The sequence below is a fragment of the Polypterus senegalus genome, chromosome 3, assembly GCF_016835505.1.
Source record: "Polypterus senegalus isolate Bchr_013 chromosome 3, ASM1683550v1, whole genome shotgun sequence".
Classification (NCBI taxonomy): domain Eukaryota; kingdom Metazoa; phylum Chordata; class Cladistia; order Polypteriformes; family Polypteridae; genus Polypterus; species Polypterus senegalus.
In genome coordinates this window covers 88,479,888-88,506,659 of record NC_053156.1, presented here as the reverse complement: position 1 = coordinate 88,506,659, position 26,772 = coordinate 88,479,888, and the positions used below count along the sequence as shown (strand labels likewise).

General features: G+C 36.3%; 1 protein-coding gene across 1 annotated transcript in view; it reads right to left on the bottom strand.

The window, feature by feature from the left end:
• Positions 1 to 26,772, bottom strand: part of me1 (malic enzyme 1, NADP(+)-dependent, cytosolic) — a 660,804-nt gene that overhangs the window by 365,783 nt on the left and 268,249 nt on the right. The window contains exon 2 of the mRNA XM_039747586.1: positions 6,475 to 6,608. Within this exon, the coding sequence (XP_039603520.1) occupies positions 6,475 to 6,608 (134 nt within the window). The remainder of the gene's footprint in view (positions 1 to 6,474; positions 6,609 to 26,772) is intronic.

The following is a 26,772-nucleotide window of genomic DNA, read 5'->3' as shown; positions in this document are numbered from 1 at the left end:
CTCATGCTTTTAGCCATTAAGTCAATTTCAAGATTTTCTAACTTTAATATGCTATACAGGAATATATTTTTATAGCCATGAATAATATGTTCATGGAATCATGGAATGGTTTAGGAAGGCTTAATCGTTGCTAGTGTAAAAGCAGTCATGGAAGCTTCCCTTAACTGTTTTATCTTTCAGATTTCGAAACAGCTTTAAATTTTAGACTTCAAACTATTTTAGACCATACTGCATATTATTGTAATGGTTCTTCACCGGTGCTTCCTTCCCATAAAACCCTCCTTCTCAGACTCTGTCATTGTGATGCGACTCACTCACACTTCCCCTTTCGATTTTGTCTCAAAAACCAAAATGATTTATCAGATTACTCTGAACGGATTAGACACACAGATCTTAGAGTTTTATTATTTAGTAAATCCTTACTCTGACAGATTTACAAACCACTATTAAATGGCATAAATTTTGTAGATTTTGCATTTCCAACATGTTGTGAAGTGGCCACCTCATATTTACTGTCTCCTGGATTCAAAATCTGTCCCAGCCATTATCTGTGTGGAGCATGCATCCACTCTTTGTGTCCATACATCTTTTTCTTGGTATCTACTGATTTTCTTCCATCTTTATATATGATATGCTACCATGGCTGTTCGTTTGACCATGATTTTAAATCACCCATAGCTCGCAAACCGTTTGACCTATTGACCTGAAATTTAGTACACATACACTACGTGACATCTACTATTCACTTTTGAAGTGATGATTGACCTCCAAGGTTATTCCTCTTTTTATTTTTATTTTATTTTATTGTAGAATCAACTCTTGGCAGTGGCCAGCAGCAAGACCGTGCGACGCATGCGTGCGGGTGCCGTTCTCATCCCTACCACCTTTGCTGCCACTTCCTCTGCCTCTTCATATCTTAAGTTATTCTTGAGGCAGATTGATGACTTAAGCACCAGCTTAAGTGAAAACTTAAAGAAAACATACTTAGTAATTGCAACACAAACACTGACTTAATCAGTCTTAATGCGAAAAGACACCAACAAAAGAAAAGAAGAAACGGGTCGCTAGGGTGGAGAAAACAAGAGCTGCTCAGGAAGCAGCAAGCGCATCAACCTCTGAGCAAGCAAATGCTAAATGTACAGAGAAAGAGGATGAAAACTATGAATGCTCAAGTCAAGCGTATTCACTCCACGTTATCCTGCAGTGCGCTATTACTGGTATTATATAAATACATTTGTTAGGTATGTAGTAGCTCTAATTTTGCCTGTTGTGAGTTTGTAATGGGCTTGTAGCTTGTCTACAGTTGTTTCCATCTTTACAGCTGAGAGAGCCAAGATGGTCTTCTGCCCGATAATTTGAAACATATCAACTGGCATTGGGAGTGCTAATTACAGTAGATTTTCCATTAGTAAAAGCAACCAGTATTAAATAACAGTGAATTAAAAGAGCAAAAGGTGCAAGTGAATAATATACTGTAAGTAACGTTTAGTACAGCAAGTAATTAAAAATAACTAGTTAACAGCTCCAGGTCATTGGATTGCAAACATTATCCTAAAGGGGAGCAGGAAGGTTTATCAAGAACAGTCTGATATCAATTTACTTATGAGAGCGAGAGAGAGAGAAAGAGACTTTATAGTTAGGCTGAGGTGCATAAATTCAAATAAATGTAGGGATTTAGAGTGGTCACATCCTCAGAGATTTATAAATACAGTACAGCAACAGAAAAGTATATGACTATTTAGAATTTACAGAATATAAACACATATGTCAATTTAAACGGACATAATTATAAATATCTATAAATCTTGAAAAAAAAAAAAGAAAAAGAAATTATAGTAACAGCTAACAAGAGATTTGTGTAGTTACCTGTGTAGGAGAGAAAAACAAAATTTCTAGTTAATTGCGCTCTTGGAGGAAACAAACCTCAGGGGACACAGGTTCCCTTAAAATAAGCAGATAATTTTGAACATCCCATTCAAAGTATTGTGAAAGAGTACAAAGAGATCAAATTATACTAAAATTTTAGGCCACTTTAAGATTATTGTCAAATGTATAGATTAACTTGCAACATGCTTCCACTTTCCGGTATTATGACCAATGTGTGTATCTACTTAAACATATTCTTAGAAGTGACTGATCATAAGTGCCATCAGTGACTGGTATGAGACACAGCTTTATGTGTTACTGTAATTTTAGAAAACTTGGGATTGTAGTGTATGCTCTGCAAGGTGTAGTGTATGCTCTGCAAGGTACACATTAATACGGTCAGATAAATAAGGAACAATGGAGCCATTCCAAGTTTTATACTGTATGTTAAAAGCAATATTTTGTAATTGGCCCTAAACTTAATTGGAAGCTGAGGTTGATACTTAATATTACGAGTTATATGGTCAGACTCCCTAGTACAAATAATGATCCTTGAGGAGACATTTGGCATTCACTTTCACTTGGAAATCAAGCAATCTAAGCAGTCTGCATCTAAAGCATTGTATTTGTCATTTTAACTTCTATTAAATACATAAAGATGTTATAACACATTAAAAGCACTATAATGGGGGAAATAATGTCAGCTCTGCTCTAGTGAACATTGGAAAACATTCATTTGGACAGACAAATCCTACATACTTCTTTTCACAAAGTAGACAGTCTCACGTGTGGTGTGCAACAAAAGCAGCCTACAGGACCTGATGCTGTCATATGATGCGCAGTGTGTTTTTTTAGCATGGCTTAGGTAAAGTACATGGCAGTACATTCAACTGAGTGCTCATGCTCATCCAGTGGTGAACCTTTTTTATCCTGAATGTAGTTGAATCAAGTAGGATGAAAATGACAACAATGTAAACCACACACCATGTTCTCAGTCTTACTATTTCAAACCAGATGAGTACTTATAAAAAAATTCTGTTGTTCCATTTAAAAAAAGAAATCATCAAACACAACCATGAAAATAATGCATGATGAAAATGCTTATGGAACAATGTTTTAGTATGCCTCCAATACAGTTCCTGACATGTGTAGGATATACAGTAAGGTGAGTTTAAGTTGTTCTAGTAGTTCATGTAGGCCCAACAGTCACTTCAGACAGATGAAGTGTTTACTTTTGACAGTTACAGTTCCTGTATATTACGAGGGGGAGTCAAGCTAAAGTTAGAAAATTGGATTTATTAGAAAATGGAACAAACCTTAACAAAACTGGTAATGTCATTTCTCAATGTAGTCTCCACCCTTCTCAATGTACTTGCGCCACCTGTGTGGATTCCAGCAGAATAAGAGGTTTTGTCTAGTCTTCGTATCCATTCGTGCACCGCTTTCTTCACGTCTTCATCTGTCTTGAATCAATGACCACCCAGATGTTTATTAGCGGTCCAAAAAGGTGGAAATCACATGGTGCCAAATCTGGCAAATGAGGAGGATGTGTCAATACCTCAAACTCCAGTTTCTCCAGACAATCCTTGTTGTTCTTAGCAGTGTGTGGATGGGCATTGTCTTGCAGCAAAAGGACTCCTTGAGACAGCAGACCCTGGCGCTTGGATCAAATAGCAGGCTTCACTTCGGTCTCCAGCAAGTGACAGTAACTTGTACTAGTGACTGAAGTACCCTTCAGCATGTAGTGTTTGACACTAACTCGGGTGAATGAGTGATTGTGTGGACAAGACAAAACCTTTTATTCTGCTGGAATCCAGGCACTTCCAGTCAGGTTGCACAAGTGCATTGAGAAGGGTGGAGACTACATTGAGAAATGACATTATCAGTTTTGTTAAGGTTCATTCCATTTTCTAATAAATCCAAATTTTTAACTTTAGTTTGACTCCCCCAAATATTTGGTAGTCCTTTATTGCAGTATCAGTGTTGAGAATGCTAGGGATGGAAAGACCCAAGGCCAGACACAACTATTATATATCAAGCATGATTGTAGTGTGAGTCATGGACAGCCACAAAAGAAACATTTTAACTTAAATTCTAGCTGCCATATGCATCCAGACTCAGCTGCTGTCACATGAATAAGCCCTCCACTCTTGGAAGGAAAGTAAGAGTGTCTTCTTCAACCCTTTGGTTCTTTGTTACAATCTCCAGGAGTCAACCATTAGTCAACAAGCACCACATTTAACACAACATCCAACAGCATAGAAAAGCAGTGCTGGAATATCACGATGGTAAGCTGCTACATGCAGCACCTGAATAAACCACACTGTTAAAGCTGAAGATGCACTAGAAGAACAGTGTCTGAACCTGCATCAGCCTTTCTGTTCATATTCCTCACGGGCATTTCACAATATAGCTCTCCAGCTATAAAAGATAGTGATTTGCACTTATATTGTGTGCTGTTTTTGGTTTTATATTAAAATAAAATAACATACAATTATTTAAAATTGAATAATAAAAATTGCATACAAATTATGGAAAACCTGAATACACAAAATTTAACACATTTCTTTGTTAATTACCATAGTCTCTGTCTATAAGAATACGGAGTGGAGTGCTGAGGAAGTTGCAGAGCATTCCCACTACCAAACTTTATAATTGCCCTCATTTGCCATGTTATGCTTACATATTGTAATGACCAACGGACGCAGGAGACGGAGGAATGGACTTAGACTCTTAGTGGCGATTGCTGATGAGTGTCCCCATAAATGATTGCTGACATCAACCACAACTTGGATGTTCAGCAGCAACAGTGCTGGCAGATACTTTGTCCTTTCAGGTGCCTATATATACTGCCCGGCTCTGTTTTACCTGGGGTCATAGGCAACCCATATGCCACACTATTTCCCTGGTTCTCTGCGAGCCAAAGGCCAGGGCTCAATATGAGGTTTGCCAGCAACTGAGCATTTGTGCCGGGAGATGTGATTGATTGATTGAAGTTCTCTTGTAAGTGTTGTGTTTACCTGTACCCTCAGAAAGTCTCCAGACACCTAAGTAGCATGTCCCTTTGAGGTCTGGATCCTGAGCTTGCAACAATAGATCTGAAGTCAAATAACAATCAGTCTGCTATGTGCAGGGGTACTGTATATTTCAGTCACTACACACAGTGTAATGCAAATACACTAAATGTCAAATGCATTTTTTTTTAATTGTGTAGGAGGAAAGAGCAGTACTTTTGTGTATCATTTTTAAAAGGACTTTTACAAAGACATTTATTCCTTTTCTATGTTAAAACAGTATATTATCAGTGATCTACTGAAAAAAAGTAACTTGTCTGTTAATGCTTTTGTATTTAGACAAGAATTACCTGAATATTTTTATAAAGGAAAAGTAAAGCTCTATGGTTTTGTAAGTCCAGACTTTTAAGAATGCTGCTGCGTAGGATGCTTACTCTGCTAATAAGAGGTAAGAATCAGCTTAAATCAAATGTATAAGCAAAAGGTGTATCTTAGCTATACAAGCATTCCACACAGTTGTCTTCCATTTATGAAGTTAGAAGCATGAGCTTCAAAAATGATTTTGGAAGGAGGATTTTAGTTTTATGAACTCTGGATAATGGCAAAGTTGTCAGAGAAACAGAATCATTCCTGTGTACAAATACACTGATAGAGGAGGAGGGGAGTCAATCCCACTGCCAAGACTTCAAGCAATAAGACTAGCACTGTCTGTACTGTACATAACACCTATAAATTAAATGTGTTGCTGATCTTTGTTTGCTTGCAAGATAATTTAAGTGGTATTTTGTGAATTGCCATACTGCATTTGCTTTTGTTTGTGGCACTGGCTAATTGATATAATGCTTAAAGATTAAAATTTATTAAGCATTCTTTCTTAAATGCACTTTTTGTTATATTATAATGCCAGTGCTTGGGAATCAATTTCCTTTCTTGGCTAGGTTAATCAGGAGTGAGGAAGGATGGCCCCAGCAACTGTACAGTGAATACAGTGTCATACATGGATAAACTCTAAAGGAGCTATACTGATTGTAGTCCTGCCTGCAAGAGCATTGTGATCTCTAAAGGTGAGTAAGTGTATGAATGGGCAAATGAAAGGGCAAGATAGGTTACACTAGGAATTCACATTAAAACAATTTGCACAGATAAGAGAAGCTGTCACAAAAGCCTGTCCATGATGCAATAAAGTGACAAAACATTTTGACATGCGCTTTAATATGATTGGTTTGGGAGTTGGGATGTTTTAGGAAATTTTAGTAGCATTGGTTCCTGTAATAGGGTCTTATTAAAGAATGCTTGCTTATACAGAGGATGAATTCTTATTTTGTCTCAGTGTGTAAAAATTGCTGGGTAGGCCTCTGATAGCTAACAGAATTTATCTTGCCTAGAACAAATGAAACCAATGGAGGGGAGTAGAATTTAAGCTGAAGGAAAGCAACGGAAGAACAGATATTAGAAGCATCTTAAATTATTCATGCGAATTTGGAATAGTTTGAAGCTTTTGAGAAACAATGAATTTGCATTTTTATTTGAAAAATTTCTGCATGTGAAATGCCTGGTGTTAACAAAAGGCATGCTAGCTTTTTTAAATACCCACCTGTCCAAATCATCCTTCTTCATGTCAAAGTTTCTAAGGACTCTGAGAACTTGAACATCTTGACTAAGAAAGCAAGGTGGGAGAAGACCATGAATTCCAAGGTGCATTCTTTCATCTAATGTGAAGGCCATGCCCTGAAAAAGGACAGAGAAATTATTGAATTATTATGTACATAATGAGTTGCTTCTACAAGTGTTTTTAAGTATTCCAGAAGATTTCTTTTTTATTATTCAATAATCTCTGTTGTTGATGATTCACATTTCCAACTCCTGGAGAAATACTAATACTGTATATACTCGCGTATAAGTCAGGTCTTGAAACCTGAAACATTGACCATAAAATCAGACCCGACTTATAAGCCCGTTGAAAATACGACACTTATTTTTTATTTTTTTTAACATCTTCTTGCTTTCTCAAATCTCGCACTAATTTCTCAGACACATCAAATTTTGTTGCAGCAGTGCAGTTGCCAATTTCTTTCGGCACTTCAATGACTTTTAGTTGAAAACCAGCTTCATATTTTCTTCTGATTGAACACTCTATCATAGATAAGGGATGCTCTTACGATAAAGGTGTATGAGGGTGTGAGATATAAAAAACAAAAAAACAGTGCAAACATCGCTTCGGAATAGTTTTTACCATGTGATCACGTAGGCACAATACATAGAAAAAAAGGCAGTGTGCTCTCTGGTGCGTGTTAGCATATCATAATCTCTTGGACCAATAGGGCGAGTTTTCTACATTCGACTAATACGACCAATATTATAAAATGCCAGAAGCCCCGACTTATCCATGGGAGAACTTAAACGAGAGTATATACGGTATTTGAAAAAAATGCCACTTTATTATATTCTCCTTTTTTCGATTGTGTTTATTTTTCTCAACTTCACATAAAAATAATAATCTGCTCTTTTTTAAGCTAAATTATAATTAAATGCTGAAAAATACAAAGCTGAGTCAACTCAGTTTAGTCTACTGTATAAATGTATCTTGATTCCAGCCGCCCCAATGTACACCACATATACAAATAAATCCTAAATAGCATTTAAGTATGGTGATTAGGCAAAATGTAAAAGATTACACTGTGCCTATTAAACTGGAAAGGGTGAGAAAAAGCAACAAGATAATTTACCAAAATACAAATGCGCAATCATGCTTTATTTATTTATTTGTCTAATTCTCAGTTTTAGTCCTGTAGACATTGTATTATTTAGAAAACAGATATGGTTTGAAACAGAAGGTGATTGGCTTGTCTAAGGCAGACAAGTTTGCCTACCAGACTAAGAAAGACCCTGCGATAGAGGCCAAATCTAAAAGAATACATTCATAGGAAATTGTACTGATGGGTGCAATAGAAGAAGGCTTAAAATGTTATTAAAATAAAAAAAGCACACTATACAGAGGTCTTTCATAGTACTGTAAACAGAAACATGATACAACTAGTTAACAGTAAACCAGTTGTGACATTATCTTGAAACATCATACTGTAGTTGGTGTGATATACTGACATGCAAAAAACACTGCCCCTAAGTAATTTCATTGTTATATGTATTTAAATGTATTTATGTAATTGGAAATTTTATCCAAAATAACCAAGAAACCCAAACAGTATATTGCAGTGACTTCCATAATTTAATATTTGAAGTACAGGTATAGTAAATTCAGTGACATGTATAGAGTTAATGAATAAGTCAATGGCATTGAGCTGGCAATCTTTTGGTCACTTGTCCTAACGTTCGGTGCTACCCATGACTGTTGTAGGAACAAGACGTTAAAAGCACATTTAGGTTCCTGCCTCAAGTTTTTTGCAGAGTGCAACAGCTCTATCACCCACACTCATATGTACAGATAAAGTCACTACGCTAGTGTGTGTTATTAAATGCGTCATTGCATTAACTTACTTAGGGCATCTTAAAGTCTTTACACAGTTTCATCAAAATTCATCCAGTTCTAAAAGTATTATGAATAAGGAGCATGTGCAATCAGCCCAGGTTCACTATTATGACAGTGACATGATACTGCGAGAATTTTCACCCTGAGATCATGTCATTGTCTGGATTCCCACTACCCACTCAAAATTACTGATTCATTGGCAAGGCCCTTATAAAATTAAGGAGATAAGGAGTTGTTCATCTGTTTGGTGAAACAACTAAAGTGTCATCCAATCAAACAAATATACTATGTGAATCTGCTGAAACCATGGAAAGACAGGGACTCTGATCCCTACTCTGGCTAACCTCGTTCTTCACTCAAAGCAACACTCTTAATTTCGGTACCAATTTGACGGTCAAACAATTGCAAGAGCTTGAAGCAGCAATTTTGTCCATCCCGGAAGTGGTGAATGAGCAACCTAGAAGAACTTCCCTGCTGGCCCATGATATCATTACAGAACCAGGGGTCATCACTCGAGAATGTCTGTGTCATCTTCAGGAAGCAAAAAGAGGAGGAGTAGAAATTGAGATCAGCAAGATGCTAGACCTTGGTATTATTGAGGAAAGCTTTATTCCCTGGTGTAGCCTCATAGTCCTCTTCCCCGATCCTAATGGTAGTTGGTGCTTTGCAACGACTTTCATTGATTGAATCATGCTTTACAGTTCCATGCAAATTCAGTGCTGTGTGTGGATGAACTTCTCGGGCAACTCAGTAAGGCTAAATCTTTGACCACACTTGACACAACGAAAGGATACTAGCAAATTCCTTTAACAGAATCCACGAAGCTAAAGAATATGTTTTGCACCCCTATTAATCATTTGAAGTATAGTGTTTTCCCATTTGGATTGCAGGGGACACCTAAAACTCTCCAATGTCTGGTGGATAGTGGATGGATATCCATCAATCCTAAGAAATTTTTCTTTGGATTGACCAGGGCCAAATACTTAAGCTACTTGCTGGGCAGGGGTACAGTTCATCCATAATGTGCCAAAAATGATGCCATCATGAACTGGCACCATCTAAATAACAAGAAACAGATGCAGGCTTTCTTAGGACTAGTGGGGTACTACCGCTGGTTTGTTCTTTGTTTTTCTGATGGGGCAGCACCCTTGTCAGATCTTACAAAAGGGGGGGCACTAACACAGTGAGGCCAGATTGAGGGGGCGGTCTTGTCACACACGTACACATTGTGGGGAGTGTAAAGTCTCAGGTAATAGTAATTTCCCACCAGAAAAAACAGAGGGCACTGTAAATTGATACCACTTCTCTTCTTCTCTCTGCTGTCTGGAAGATTGACAACACCACCTCTGATGTCACTTCCAGTGACCACCTGCCTGGACCTGCCTCTTTGTGCCAGGAGTTTTTAATTCCGGAAGCTCTGCCATTTTGAAACAGTCTACTCCAGAGATTCACGTCTACGTGACATCTTTTTGTTTTAACGTGTTGATAAACCCACATTTTGTTAATATTACATGAGATTTTCCCCAACTCTTATATTTTTCTGTTTCATGTTTTGCTATATATACTGTATACCTGTAAATAGTCATGCATATGCATTGGAGGACCTCTTCACAGGCTCAGATGAAGGTACATAGTAGCCCACCTAGATGAGAAAGGGTGCTGCTGCTAACTTTGTCTTCTCCTTTCCCCACAGAGCTGAGGAGCAGCCCAGTGACTGTGATTAACCCTGACCCTTCCAGTCAAGTTATCATAAAATCCCAGGCGTCCCAGAAGGAGGCATCATTTACTGGCCTTAGGAACTGCTGGACAGATTTCTGCTAGAGATGACTGTATTCGAATTCTCAAATGTCAAAGAGCATCATTTCTTTTCCTCTACTTTTCCTTTCTCTACGGACAATAAAAAGTTTTGACGTTGTGTCTCTTCATCTGTGTCATTAGAACGACGTTGTTGTTGCACCGGGGTTTTTGCTGCACACAGGTCTTTCACAGTGAATAGTAAGGTGCATGCAAGCACCAAAAAAATGTAAAAGTGCATGCATTCGCCATCTAGTGGCTGTGGTTGAGTGTGTGCATAGCAGACTCCTCCATACGAACACACACACACACAGGTCTTATATATATATATATATATATATATATATATATACAAAAGGTAAAGTGAAACAGTTTTTTTAGAGAGCACATTATAAGTAAAATCATAGTGTAATAATTAGCAGGACAAATTTAATAAAAATTGCAAATTCCATATTTTATTGACCTTAGGAAACACTGAGTAAATGGTGAAATAATTACAAAGATCACACATTGAGTAATGTTAATATAAGGTTTGAGGTATAAATGTCTGGAAATTAAATTTAAAATAACACAAATGGCAGAGATTATAATCTTCATGGAGGGTTGCGTTTCCTGTTCTTTTCAGCAGCATGCCACACCACTTTTTGCCTGCGGTAGTGTGCTACATGTTTAAGGTCCACATTTACATGCTAAGGTTCGCAGACTCGTCATTAGAAGTTACAGCTCCCTAAGCTGATTCTTAGTGCTTATTACTGAGAAGTGGGAGATTAGGGTTTAGCCTGTCTGGCAAATGCTGACTGCTTTTCGGAAGAGCAGAACACAAAGTAACCACAAAGCAATAATAAATACAGAGTTTAGACTGAAGAGGCAAAGAGACCTGGTATTAATTACAGACGCCTCTGTGGTGCCCGGACAAGCTGCCGAGGCTCCCAGTGGAGTTGCTAGGAGGTGCTGCTACTGTTTTTCAGTTGTTACCACCAATATTTCTAAAATATCACAGCTTTTAGTGTATGTTATACACCTACAGCTCATAATATTGAGTGGTGATAAAAGTTTTGCTAACAGCTTTTATTAATTTAGTCTGTTTAAAGTAACAGAAAGCGGAAAATGACTCAGTTGCCTTTACTGCTGTGTTACAGTGGCAGTCTACTAATGTACATGAAGGTCACTCACGGCAGTCCAGAAAAGTGTAACTGTAAACAGGTGCTGTTCAATTAAGAGCGCAATAAAAATATAACTAATGACAACACAAGCATTTTTCTATTCGCTCCTTCATATGGGCATATTTATTGATAATATTATGATCATTTACCTCCATTGACTCTTAGAGTTTGAGTTCAGTGCCTGTTCCTCATCAATGAAAATAGTCAATGCTTCCTAAGTAAATGAAAGCAAATTATAACAATGATGAATGAATACATTATAAGGCAGTACTACGCAGTCCAGTATAATCCAATGAGAGAAGTGAGAAAGCAGTGGAAAATTAGTGGGGGCACAGTATCGATATATATCTAGGTTACAGGTAAAACCATTATCATAATCAAATGCCTTTGTTTTCAAATTGTAATAAATTACTTAACACTTTTTTGAGTAGAATTGTCCATAAACCTTGTTCTGTAGAATCCAGATGTAAGTGTCTTCATTTTGATATAAATAATAATGTCCAGACTAAAGAAGAAATCAGCAGGTTCAACAAACTCAACTATTTTCATGTCCTGATCTGTAAGAATTTTATGTGACACTGCTGATTTGTTAGACATTTGGATTTAGGTGTTGGGATAAATGTCTGAACTGCTGCATCAGTAAATAGAGTAGGGAGTTCAATTAACATAGAGTTAGACCATAAGCTTGATCTATATTGAAATAAATTTCTCAAGAAGTTTGTATGTGAGAATATCTCCTCAAGTCTATTGAACTTAATGAAATTTGTATTTTTTGGTATTCTAATATAAGCTCACATATAGCAGCAACCTGAATTGAATTTATAAATGATTTGCTGGTATGTGTTTTAGTTAATGTTAGATAAATTCCATTTAACACTGTCAAGAGCACACAAAATAATGAACATATTTTTTGACAAAAAAATTAAGGAGAAACCACAGTACAACTGGAAACAATGTTCATTGAGTAGATGCGTATCTGTATTTTAAACAGATTGTCCCATTTGTTATAAGGTAAATGACTTTAACTTTGTGGTTCAACTGTCTGTGATGTAGTGATACAGAGTTGCATCTGTTAATTACATCCCTTGTAAAAAATGATATTCTTTCTTTCTAATATTAATGAGAAAAAAAAAAATATATATATATAGACAGAGAGAGAGCAGGCAGGATGGAGTGGGTGAAGAAGAGTGTCAGGAGTTATTTGTGGCAGATGGGTACAAGAAAGAGTGAAAGGGAAGGTCTACAGGATGGTAGTGAGACCAGCTATGTTATATGGGCTGAAGACGGTTGCACTGACCAGAAAGCAGGAGACAGAGCTGAAGGTAGCAGAGTTAAAGATGCTAAGATTTGCACTGGGTGTGACGAAAGTTTAAAACAGAATTAGAAATTAGTACATTAGAGGGTCGGCTCAGGTTGGACGGTTGGGAGACAAAAGTCAGAGAGGCGAGATTGCATTGATTTGGACATGTGCAGAGGAGAGATGCTGAGTATATTGGGAAAAGGATGTTAAAGACAGAACTGCCAGGCAAGAGGAAAAGCGGAAGGTCTAATAGAAGATTTACAGATGTGGTGAGAAAGGACATGCAGGAGGTGGGAGTGACAGAACAAGATGCAGAGGACAGGAAAATATGGAAACAGATGATTACAAAATACAAAACTGACAGATTCACTCACTCATCAGCAAAATACCATTTCCTCTTTAGTTAAAAAGCTAAAATTTGCCAAGATGGTACATCCAGAGCACTAAGTATTTTCTAAGAAAGGACATTTCGATATATCAATATTTAGGAGTAAAAACTACTCCTGCAATAAAAAAAAAATCTAAATACCCCAAAATCTCAAAAAGGCTTTGACGGATTTGATTGATATTTGGTGACATTATAGAAAAAATAAAATTATCCAACATGTTTTTTTATTTGTTGATATTTATTATTATTATAACTTATATGCTCTGCACTGCACTGACAGCACGCTTTATGTAAATGAAGGACTAAGCAGAAGTAATTGATGGGCGAAACAGTAGTATTAACCAATTGGTTGGATGAACGACTGTGTCCTAGACAGGGAAACAGAGTCGTGATCGTGTGTGTCATCTACAGCCAAGTATGAAATGGAATGAGAAATTTTGGCAAAGCTCCAGGAAGATGTGAACATTAGAACATTAGAAAAATGTAGACAAGAACAGGCCATTCAGCCCATTTAGTCAAGTTTGAAGGTCCTTAAAGTAATCCTGCCTACTACACTCCTTGGTAATATATTCCATGTGCCTGTGGTCCTCTGTGTAGAGAAAAACTCCCTAACGTTAATGTGAAAATTATCTTTCACAAGTTCCCAACTCTGTCTCTAGGTTCTTGTTGAACTCATTTTAAAGTACCACTCTCAATCCACTGTAGTAATTCCTTTTCTAAGATTGAACATTTGAATCATGTAAACTTTTAAGCTCCTTTTCCTTAAATTGAACTGAACCTCAGCTCTTTTAATCTTTCATCATGACTCATCCCCGTAGCCCCGGAATCAACCTATTTGCTCTAACATTTTTGGTCTTTGCATCTGTGCGCTTCTAAAACGCAGAGAATTGTATTATATTATGGTCACTTGACCCAAGAGGTTCAATTATCTACAGCTTTAATTCTATCCTGATTATTACAATATACTAAGTCTAGAAAGGATTTGCCCCATGTTGGTGCTTTAACATATTATTTTAAATTATATAAAGCTTTCGAGGCAACTCAGGCCCCTTGTTGCCTCGAAAGCTTGCATATTGTAATCTTTTTAGTTAGCCAATAAAAGGTGTCATTTTGCTTGGCTCTTCTCTACATTCATAATGGCTAACACGGTACAACACCCTAGTACTACAAATTATATAAAGTAAAATAAAGAACAAACAAAAAAATAAATAATATTAGCCCTTTGTTAAAAACCCACAAATATTGTATGCAAAAAAAACTTATTTACAATACATGAACCTTCCGATACACCCAGTTAACCAAAATTTCAAAGTGAAGCTGGGTAACACAGCTAGTTGTAGGATATACTCCCATTTTTTCTGTGCACACTGCCTCCTACATATTCAAAAGTTCATGCCCGTAAGTGACAGGAAAGTGAAAAGGGCTTGTGAAACATGAAAAGTTCTTCTGTTTTTTGTCCTTAAGAGATTTTTTTTAATCACTTGCCATCTCTCATATAGTGGAGTTATGAAGACTGAATACTGGCACTGTATATCACCAAAGGCAACATTTAATACCTATGGTAAAACTTGGCAGCCTGTAGTGCTTTTATATTAAATTGTAATACATATTGATTTACTTTTTGCTGAAGGTATCCTTTAAGTCAGATATAAACTATTTAATCTGAAATTAGCTCTCTATCATATTGGCTGATCTATATTAGGGTCTTCATCTAGTGTTGTGCATCAGTTAAACAGTTAACAACTTACAAATGGATAGAACTGCAGCAAGCAAGATGAGATAAAAGCAGCAGCTAGTGATACTGTTTTAAGATGAACACAGATATGTTATGCAGACTGCAAAATGAAAAAATATTAAGTATATCAGGATATAGCTGAAAATCAGGATTAAAAAATGTTCAAGCATGGATTAGGAAAAATCACAAAAAATAAGAAAAAGAAGCTAAACAGCTGTGCATATTATGCAAGAAAATAAAAATAAAACAAACTTAAGCTGGCAAATGAAAGAGCAATCACTTCCTGAAAGGACCCTCCATAAACATAACTAAATGACTGGTAATCGGCTTCCCTGCGCTAAACGAAACCGATGTACGTACTGTGTTCTATGGCTGGCTTGGCATCCCGGCCAATACCCCCAGGCCGCTAGATGGAGCCCTCTCTGCCGTATGGAGGTGCCCCAAAGACCAGTAGGGTATCATGGACAATGTAGTTTTTATACACAGCCCTTCTGGATACCACAGGGGCCGCAAAAGGGAGGAGCCAAGAGTCATATGTGCCCTATAACCCGGAAGTGTGTCATAGGAAGAGCGACGACAGAAGTGATGTACTTCCGGGGTGAAGAAAAGGACTTGTACCTGACCCGGAAGTGATAAAGAATCACATGGACTGGGGATTGGGAACACGTCCGGGTCAGGAAGTATAAAACGACTGTGGGAGCTCCCAGACGGTGAGCTGAGCTGGGTGGAAGGATGGCAACGCGTCTGAGAGTGGTGGAGAGTATTATTGTGATTATTATTGTGTTTATGAGTATTGTGGAGGAGAGGGTGCTTTGTGCACTGTGGCATAAAAATAAAGTCAACTTGTGGACTTTTTCCTGGTGTCTGGAGTGTTGGACAGGGGTTCAAGGGAGCGATAGTGCCCCTAATCTGTCACAGTACTTATTTCGGTGGTATGATGCCACTGTCGGCTGTCATATTGAACTTTCCAACGTCACTAATTCTCCAACGTCCTGTGTAGGTAGAAGGCTGAACTTTGGCAGGCTCATTCCTTACTGCTTACTTACAAAAGTTAAGCAGGTTTCATTTCGAAATTCTACGCATAACGATCATAACAGTCGACAACGTCCGCCATGTTAAACTTTCTTATTTATGACCCCATCTTCATGAAATTTGGTAGGCGGCTTCCCGGCGCGAACTGAAACCGATGTATGTACTTATTTCAGTGGTATGATGCCACTGTCGGCCTCTATATTGAACTTTCCAACGGTCTTTGTTACTTATGGGCCCATCTTCAAGAAATCTGGTATGTGTGTTCCCAGCGCTAACTGAATCCTACTTACGTACATATATACGTCCATAGCCTGTAGCTCGGTTGCCGTGTGAGGCGGCGTTGGGTCCCCCATCCCCACGCATCCCACATAGTTGGCTGCCTGCCTATATAAGGCTGTCCGTCGCTCCGGTCTCTTCATTCCCTTCCTTGCTTCGACATGGTATTTACGTCTCCCTGCTGATAACTGCAGTCTTTCTTTTTTAATCCACGGCTTCTCTGCTGTTTTATTGTTTGTTTATTACAATTAAAGTTATTGTGTAGGTATTTTAGACTTAGTTTAGGGCCGAACATGGTATACAAAGAGATCCTTAACAAATAATTAATGGTATATTTTCCCTCAGTTTAAAAAGGTTTACTTTTCTTCTTAATAAAAATTGTAAGGTAGTACTTCGCCGCTGCAAAGCGCGGGTATTTTGCTAGTATATATATAAATGTACCAAGCAGTTATATGAGAATAATGTATTTTTTTCTTTTTAACAATATTTTCATCTTGATTTTCATTCTACTTTTCCAGGTGTTCTAATTGTTTAATTAATCCATTATTTACTAATTACTGGGTCTGATGCTAAAGTACTTGCAGCCTTTGATTATTCAGTGTTGTTTGCCAGCATGTCTGCTCTGTTCGTTTTTAATTGTCATTAATAAGATACAACGAAGGGTAAGAACTGCACAGGGAATGGGCAAAATATAATGAAATCAACAAAAGAGAGTTAAGCATTTAAATCTATAGCAAAAGCAGAAATATTTCTAAATATCTAAATTTCTATTTCTGTCCACCCTGGCCATTGGAACTTACTCCTTTTCTATTATAACTAATGTTGTCTTATTTTAATTTCTTATTTTGTCTTTTATTTTTCTTTTCTTCAGTATGTAAAGCACTTTGAGCTACTTTTTGTATGAAAATGTGCTATATAAGTAAATGTTGTTGTTGTAAATGTCTTATAAATGTAAAAATCATGCCGCTGTGCTTTTCTGAATGTAGAATAAAAGAAAAATAATACCAGCTAATTAAATGAGCTCAGTGCTATCAGGTTTTGTCACTGATTAGGAATCTGATTGGAACAAAAAACTGCAGTCACAGAGGGTCCCCAGGACTGATGTTGGGAAAGCACTGGCCTAGAGTATTATAAATTTCTTCGAGACTTGACTTATTATATTGTTGTGGATTGTATTATAGTATGTAGATGCATTTTGCAGTTTTTTTAACATTTCATTAATTTTATTATAATCAGACAAGAATTCCTACAAGCAAGTCAAGTTTAACAAAACTAGATTAGAAACAAATCAACCTCCACCCATGAGAAAGACAGACAGGCCAGTAGAGCCTAAGCTTTAATAATAGTAAAAATATGTAAATAAAAAAAATTAATAAAAATAAAAAGAGGGGAGAGAATCTGCTTTCTCAATTTAAATGCTTATTCTAAAATGTTATTGATTAGATCCTGCCAAGTTTTGAAAAAGTTTTATACAGATCCTTTAAGTGAGAATTAGATTTTTTCTAATTTTAGATAATATATAACATTAGTTACCCACTGGTTTAAAAGAGGTGCGTTAGGATTCTTCCAGTTGAGCAAGATAAGTCTACATGCCAATTGTGAAATAAAGGCAATTACAGTTTGTTTGTCCTTCTCCATTTTAACCCATCTGGAAGAACACCAAACACAGCTGTTAGTGGATTAGGAGGGATTGTGACTTCAAGGCTGTCTGAGAGGCATTTAAAGATTTTGTTCCAGAATGATGTTAATTTGGTGCACACCCAAAACATGTGGCATAGTGAGGCTGGAACTTGATTGCAACGTTAGCAGGTTGGATCTTGCAATGGAAACATTTTGGAAAATTTTAAACGAGACAGATGTGCTTGATATATAATTTTAAGTACGACGATTGTATGCTTTGCGCATATGGAGCTAGAGTGAACTCTATGCATTGCTACCTTCTACTCCTTTCTGAGATGTTGAGTGAAAGATCCTTTTCCCACTGTACTCTGGGATCTTTGAAAGGGAGGGTCTTGGAATGTTTTTATATATAACAGAAATGCTGTTTGAGTCCTCGAGACTGATCAATATTTTTTCTGGAATAGAGGTAGGTGGGAGGTGATGGAAATTGGGTATGTTTTATTTAACAAAGTTTATAATTTGAAGGTAGTAAAACAAATCTGTTGCTGGAAAGTTACATTTGGAGTGTAGTTGTTCATAGGATGCAAAGACATTGTCTATGTACAGATCTCTAAGTGGTTTAATCCTGAAGGTTTTCCAGACCTACATTTGAGAGTGTGGAAAAAAGGTGGTTCTCACGGAGTGGTGTCACAGATAAAAGCTTCTGTATCTTAAAATACTTCCTACATTGGTTCCATATTCTGAGTGAATGGAGCACAATTGGGTTGTTAGTATATTGCCAATGACTTGTACTTATTGCGGTACAAAGCAAAGAATTTAAAGAAGTACTGCAGGATTTTTTTCCTATTGTGGACCAAGCCTGTGTCTGTTCATCTATTTGTGTCCATGTCCATGTTTTTATAGTTTGTATGTTTGCTGCCCAGTAATAAAACTGAAAGTTAGGTAGAGCCATGCCATCTTCTGCCTTAGGTCTTTGTAGGGTCCCTCTTTGGATATGTGGATGTATTGAATTCCAAATAAATGAGGTTATGATTGAATCTAATTTCTTAAAAAATAATGTATACTGATGTATATTGGAATGTTTAGAAAAACATAAAGAAGCTTAGGAAGGATATTCATCTTAACAATGTTAATTCTTCCAGTTAAAGTGAGATGGAGGGTTGACCACCTGTACAAGTCATGCCTAATTTTTTCAATACAGTCAGCAAAATTCATGTATGTTGAAACCAGACAGTGGGTTGGCACTACCCACTAACTCTTTCTCCTCTTCTGCTCCAGTCCAGCCAATGAACCTTCCTCTTAAAGTCACTTCCGGTCCCCAGAAGCCAGCATATACCACTTCCTTTTCCGGTCCTCAGGAGCCGGCCAACATCACTTCCTCTTCCAGCCCCCAAGATCCCACCTACACCTAATGTCATTTCTGATTCCCAGAATCTCATCATCCCATTATGTCACTTCTGGTTTAGCAGCGTCTCTAAGGTCATATTAACCCAACCTTTTTTCAAGTATACGGGGTGGATTCCCAGTCCTTTCAGTTTGTTTCATGTGTTCTTTTACACCGTCTTAGAAAAAAATGCTAAAATAATAATCATGGAGAGCAGCTTGGAAAATAAGAGGCATCAACAACAGACAGACTGGAAAAAAGGGCTAGCAATATGACATAATGCTTGGTAAGGCACAGTAAATTCTAAGACAACTCTTTCAAACAAGGGGTTGATGAAGAAAGAACACTTTCAAGTTGTAAGGACACAAAACTAAGTTCTCAGTTTTTTCTTTAGTGGTATAATTAAGGGATCTTCATAAACCCACCAAGGGAGAAAATGGGTATCCATGGAATTATTTTGTTTAACGTGACTTTTTTAGCTTAGTGAAGCATACCCCATAAGATTACCCAAAAGTAAGCACCTCCTGGAAACAGATATGAAAAACATAGCATTAACGTGTTTAGTATAAACAAAAAAAATAAAAGCATTGCATGTACACCATTTTGACTCTAGAACTTAGCAACATTTTGAAATGCCTTGAAAAAAATAAAAAAAGGTAAGTGGCATTTATCATTAGTGCCACAGTTTTTGGAGTGGAAGTAAAAGTGTTGGTTCCACAAATTCCGAGATGAAGAAGAATCATTCTGTACAACTGAAAGTTTTTCAGCCTTGCAATAAGATGAGTTTGGGGTGTTTTTAATGGATTCATTTATTATTTATTTTAAGGGATTTTAATTCACTAACTGGTAGTTTAACCACGTGTGTGTGACTGCCCAAGTAAAGTAAATTAGGGAAGAAACAGGGCATTAACACAAGTCAACTGTTGACGATTACAATATAAAAGAGTGGGTTAGTGCATCTGAGAGAGAAGAACAAAAAAAAAAATAAAGAAAAGATAGATTGAGGAACAGTTGATAGATTGTAGTCCTGTTAGATAGATCGGGATGGATGCCTTTATCTCTGCTGAGCAGTATAAAGGAGTCGGACCGATGGATCTGAAGAGTTGCAGAAGGCGGCAGGCCATATCTATCCTAATTGACATGGAGCTAGCAAGCAGAAAAGCATTGCATGAAGGGGCCATTGGAATTGTGGGCAAGGTGAATTCCAGAGCACAGCAGCATTAAAAAAAGGGCAAGAGGCCGAGTTGGCAGTTCTGGTCTACGGTGACTACCTGAGATGGCAAAACAATGTAACAGCTACTGGTGCCCCTTACTGTACTGTATACAAGGCCAAAGTCTACCTAAGCAGTGCATGTTTTATACCTTGGTAATGCTAATTCTCTAGGTCTGACAGTTTCAAATCAAAACTTTGTTTATATCGATCAGCATTTTTTTGTTCAACTTTCATTAACTATACTTAATTTTTAGTAGCAGGCTGTTGTTTGATTGTCAGACTATATACAGTATGTTAGCTTTAATTCATCTTAGTATGCAAGCATACAAAATATTACCAAAAATTATCGGATATGAAGATAATGATAATACTATCAACACTTATCAGTGCAAACTGAAAAACACAGAAATAGCCTTACCAGTTTCAATCTTTTTTACTGCTGCAATCTGCATTGAGACCTAAATTACTGCCATACAATTCATCATTGTAATTTTATCATAAGAAACAGTGAATTGTTACGGATCATCCCAGCTACTTTTGTAAAGTTTCTATGACATAGACAGACCAACAATATATCAAGGAACCACCCAGAAAATTTCAGGTATGACTGCAAATTAAAACAAGTTGTCTAGCTCACAAAAGGGAGATAACAGCTTAATGGTAACATGTTTATGTTGGCAGCACATATGCCCTGCAAATCCCTGAAATCTTTAATATCCTGAAATGCTTCATGATTAGCTACATGCTAACAAACGTTTAAGAAATACTGTCAGATTATATCTCCTTTCAAAAGTTGAAGTGTTTACAGTGAGAAAAGTTTGTAAGTGCCTTTATAAAAACTAAAGTTGTAGGAATTCATATAAGATGCAGAGGTTGGGATTTATGTGTTATGGTTTGTACTGGCTTTAATGTTTTTTTCAAAAATCATCATGATGGCAAAGCCTACTTTCCTTGCATATATATTGTTCCATTTTATTATAATGTCAACAAAAATCAAAACACATGCACTAAAGGAATAGTGTTCTTATGTTTTCCAAATCAATGTAAAAATTTAGCTCAAAGACTTTTTGTGTTACAGAGGAACATGAATAAACCCTAAACTTTGTCTAGGGTAGCCAAGCAACGTTAGAATAAATATTATTTTCTTTATATTTTTTCATGAAGTCATTTATTTAATGATTGCAAAGATCTTTCCCTCAGTGAGTGCAGGCAATAAGTGAGGAGAAAGGTGAGAAAGAGGAGGGGAAAGTTCAAAAATAGCTCACAATCCAGCCCCGGGACCAGGAACCAATTACACAATTCTCTTTTTAAAATTAAAGATAATGTAAATAAGGGTGTGAAAGTCAATGGCCCATTTACTTTGTAGAATGTATTAACAGTTATATTACAGATCGTATATTGTAATCATAACAAGAAAATCTTGTTAGTATTATTAGGATAAGTAGAAGTTGTGACTTCATCAATTTAACATAATATACTCACTCTTATTAAAGCTGTTGATTAATAGAATTATATTACTATCCAAAGCCTTAAGAACCTTTTTCCTTTGAATATAATATATGATTTTTTCTCTTTTATTGAATGCTATTTTGTATTTTGATATATATATATGGAAATGTATAATGTTTACTGTACGTAAAAGTAAATTAAAATGAGCTTATTTACATGTCATGGAAATAATAACTGCTAAGATATTTGCATTTGATCAAAGAGACACATATAATATTATTTTATCTTGATTTTCATAAACATTTTAATAAAGCACCACATGAGAGGTTTATAATCAAACTTAAAGGAGTGGGAGACACAATGTACAGATGTCTGCAAAATTAGATCAAGTATAAAAAGCAAATTGGAGAGGAACATTTTCAGACTTCAGAATTTTAAAATTCTGTTTTTTTGGAGATCAGAGAAGTACCCACTAATCTTTTAATGTTTCATAAATATTTTAAATTAAAAAAGCAACCAACATCCTAGTTACATTGTGGAGTAACTGTATAGTGTTTCACAAATCAAACTGTATTATTTAAAGGGGATTAATAATGAATAAGGAGGGAAAAAAGGACAGTGCCAAGAGTCGTCAAATCACATGTCCATCCTTGATAGAGTTCAGTGTAATCCTCAGGAATAAATTTTTTGGTTTTACTTATTTTTTCCTTACAGGCAACATTTTAATTTGGCTGCATAATACCCGCCTATAGACCACAGATGATGAATACATTATCTGAATGTTATGTAAAGAAATAGAAACTTTTGGGATCTTTAGTAGTCCACCGCAGGGCACATCCATGCACATGCCCAAAGTTGTTTAGGCTAAAAGAAATGTATGGCAAGCTGAATTAACATTTAGAGATATTGCAAAATGAATTTCAGCTATCTTAAAATGTAATATACTTTTTAAGATATCTGAAACTCGCTTTGAGATATCTTAAAATAATTCCCTTTACATTAAGATATCTGCAATACATTTTGAGATATCTCAAATGGATTTCAAGACATCTCCAATACATTTTCAAATATCTCAAAATAACCGTGCCTGCACTTCAAGATATCTTCAAATGAATTTTCCGATATCTTAAATTGACCTATCATGCATTTTAAGGTATCTCAAGTGCATTTCAAGATATCTCAAAATCATTTCCTGTAAAAATGCTCAATCTTTCAATGGGACTTCCTGTTTATTATAAGACTAGCAGAATGCCCGCGCTTCGCAGCGGAGAAGTAGTGTGTTAAAGAAGGTACGAAAAAGAAAAGGAAAAATTTTAAAAATAACGTAACATGGTTGTTAATGTAATTGTTTTGTCATTGATATGAGTGTTGTTCTCATATCTATCTATCTATATATATATATATATATATATATATATATATATCCTATCTATATATATATATATATATATATATATATATATATATGTTCTTCTCATATCTATCTATATATATATATCTCTATCTATCTATATATATATATACCCGCTTGGCAGCGGATAAGTAGTGTGTTAAAGAAGGAAAGAGAAAGAAAAGGAAACATTTTGAAAATAACTTAACATGATTGTCAATGTAATTGTTTTGTCACTGTTATGAGTTTCGCTGTGATATATATATATACTGTATATAGCAAAATACCAGCAGAGAGATGTCATGTGTTAAAGAAGTTATGAAAAGAAAAGGAAACATTTTAAAAATAATGTAACATGATTGTCAAAGTAATTGTTTTGTGTATTTGGTGGCAGCGTCACAAAGTTATTTTCGTCTAGCTGCATCAGAAAATGTACCACGACGTCTGACACGCCTCCTTTTTACTGTTTTCTCACAGCTTGGATTGCTGCTGTCATATATATACACACACACACACACACATACACACAAACACACATACACACATACATACATACATACATACATACATACATACATACATACATACATACATACATACATATATATGCATATATACACATACATATCTTCATATCTACATATCTATATACATATCTACATATACACATATATATATACATATATATATACATACATACCTATCTACATCATATATACACACACATACATACACACACACAAATTATATATATGTGTGTATGTATGTATGTATGTATGTATGTGTGTGTATGTTTGTATGTGTCTATATGTGTGTGTATAGGTTTGGTCACTGAGTGCAGGGGAAAAATAATAAATTATAGTCTATAAGTTATTAAACAGTAAAACATTAACGTTTAAAGAAGTACAGGTACATTGAAATTACATTTTCTATGTGAACGTTCAAATTTGTGCCTCTGGTAATGTGCCTTACCGGCATTTAAAGAAAATTAGTTTTGTGTCCTCTGCAGTGTTAAGAGAGAAAGGCTTTGGTTTGGGATAAAAGGAAAAAAGGTGTAAAGAAAGGAAAGTTGCCTTTTTCTTTTATATAGTATAGAGAGATGTGTTCGCTGACGTTATGATCGCCTTTTGGGGACAGTCGCGTGGGTCTTGTGTAGACTGGTGAGACGCCCGCCATTAATCGGCTGTGATGGCACTGTCAGTCCTCCACTCCTGTGCGTGTCTTCATAATCCGAGCTGAGGACCTCATAATCGTATACGTGCAAAAGAAAGTGTGAATCGCCTTAATATTATTTTGCCGTGGTGTAGAAAAGGGGTCCCGTGTTTGCACTTGTCTGGGCTATAGCGCAGGGGAGGATTGAAAAAATTAAAAGTGTTCACTTTGACTTAAGGCAGAAGCGCAGTCAGCATCTCAAAGGCCAGCACAGCTATGCACGCGCTGGCTGCTCGACTTTTGCTGGGCAGGAGACCCCAGTTTTGCAGACACGCTCATGATATCAAAAGTCTCAGCTCTTTGGAGGTCATTCATATATATATATATATAGCAAAATACCCGCTACCGCAGCGGAGAAGTAGTGTGTTAAAGAAGTAATGAAAAGAAAAGGAAACATTTTAATAATGATTGACATTATCATGAGTGTTGCTGTCATATATATGCCTGCCTAAATAAGTCACCCTCGCTTTGCTCTTACTTTTTTACCGTTCATTTAATCATGGCTAGTGGCGGAAAAATTATAAAATGGAAGGAGAATGGCTTTACCAAAACAATTATTGATTGCGAATCGATTATTCATAAAGCTTGAATTGGTGATCTGTTTTTCTGTGTTAACCTCATATTTTTCATACTTCTTCTAAAACTAAGGTGGTGCGAGGGTAAAATGAATCGGGATGCGCTGATCAATGTAATCGGGTACCAGGAAATCATGCATTGACAAAAGCTCCCTTTGCTTGTAATGCAAAGTGTGATTAAATGCATTATTTTTAATGTGTTATGGAGCACATGCATCGAAGCTTCTCAGCTATGCTTGTGCTAAGAAAAGGAAAGATTTTAAAAATAACGTAACATTGACATTGACATTGTCAATGTAACCTTTTGTAAGTAGTGCCTGGAGGATTCAGTGTGGAGAAACTCTAGAGACAGCGTGTGTATTAACTTGTGGATTTTTCTGTGAGTATTTGGTGGCTGACAAAGTTGCTTCGAAGACGGCGTTAGCGCGAGCTCAGCTAAGAGCGAAATGAGGTAAATGGGAGGGAGATGATGACGTGACTCCCCACCCACCTTAACTGTCAATCCCCACAAACACAGTCTCGGAATTTGCATAAGCACACCCCTTCACCTACAATTTTAACTTAGTTACAATGTGATCAAAACTTTCGCTTATATCCTCGTCCTCTCATTAAACTTGTATCCCGCATTACCTGTGGGCATGTGAAACGCCAGCGGTAGCCTGTCTATGAACTTAAATTTAAAGTGTAGGTTTACACCTTGCTTTCTTTCCGAGGTAGCAGCACTCATGAATATGGTAGTATATGTCACTCGCTCGCTTCTTATTGTTTCGCTGCCTTCTCAATTATATAATGCATGTTTTCTTAAGCGCTTTTGGAGGTCTTCCTGGTTTTCTACGCACTCGTTGACAGTCAGTTCACGTGGTTACGTGGGAGGCGTGATGATGTCACACGAAACTCCGCCCCCACGTCTTTCCAGCTTAACTCTATTACAGTTAATGGAGAAAAATACCTTCCAGTTATGACCATTAGGCGTAGAATTTCGAAATGAAACCTGCCCAACTTTTGTAAGTAAGCTATAAGGAATGAGCCTGCCAAATTTCAGCCTTCTACCTACACGGGAAGTTGGAGAATTAGTGATGAGTCAGTGAGTGAGTGAGTGAGTGAGTGAGTGAGTGAGTGAGTGAGTGAGTGAGTGAGTGAGTGAGGGCTTTGCCTTTTTTTAGTATAGATATCTTAAAATGTATTTGAGATATCTTTAAATGAGCAGGAAGTGATTTTGAGATATCTGAAAATAGACCGGAAACAGTTTTGAGATGTTTTGGAAATGTATTTCAGATGCCTTAAATTTTATTGTGGATATCTGAAAATGCTTTTGAGATATCTTGAAATATTTACCGTAAGTGTATTTTTAAAGATATCTTAAAATGTATTTTAGATATCTTGAAATACAACTTGAGATATCTAGATATATATTATAAGATATCTGAAATGGAGCAGAGACTCATTTCAAGATATCATGAAATTATTTTTTTAATCTCAAACAACAATGAATTTTAAGTTATATTAAATGCTTTTTAAGATATCTTAATTATATTTAAAAGATATCCTAAAATAATTTACCCCTCATTTTAAGATATCTCAAAATAAATTCCTTCGCATTTTAAGATAGCGAAAAATGCATTTTCAGATATCTTAAAATAGACAGGAAGTCCCATTGAAAGAATAGGACATTCTACAGGAAGTGATTTTGAGATATCACAAAATGTATTTGAGATATCTTGAAATACACAGGAAATTATTTTAAGATATCATAAAATGCTTTTTAGATATCTTAAAATAGATGCATTTTTAGATATCTGTAATTCAATTTGAGATATCTAAAATGCATTTCCAGATATCTTAAAATTCATTTAAATATTAATTTGGCTTGCCAT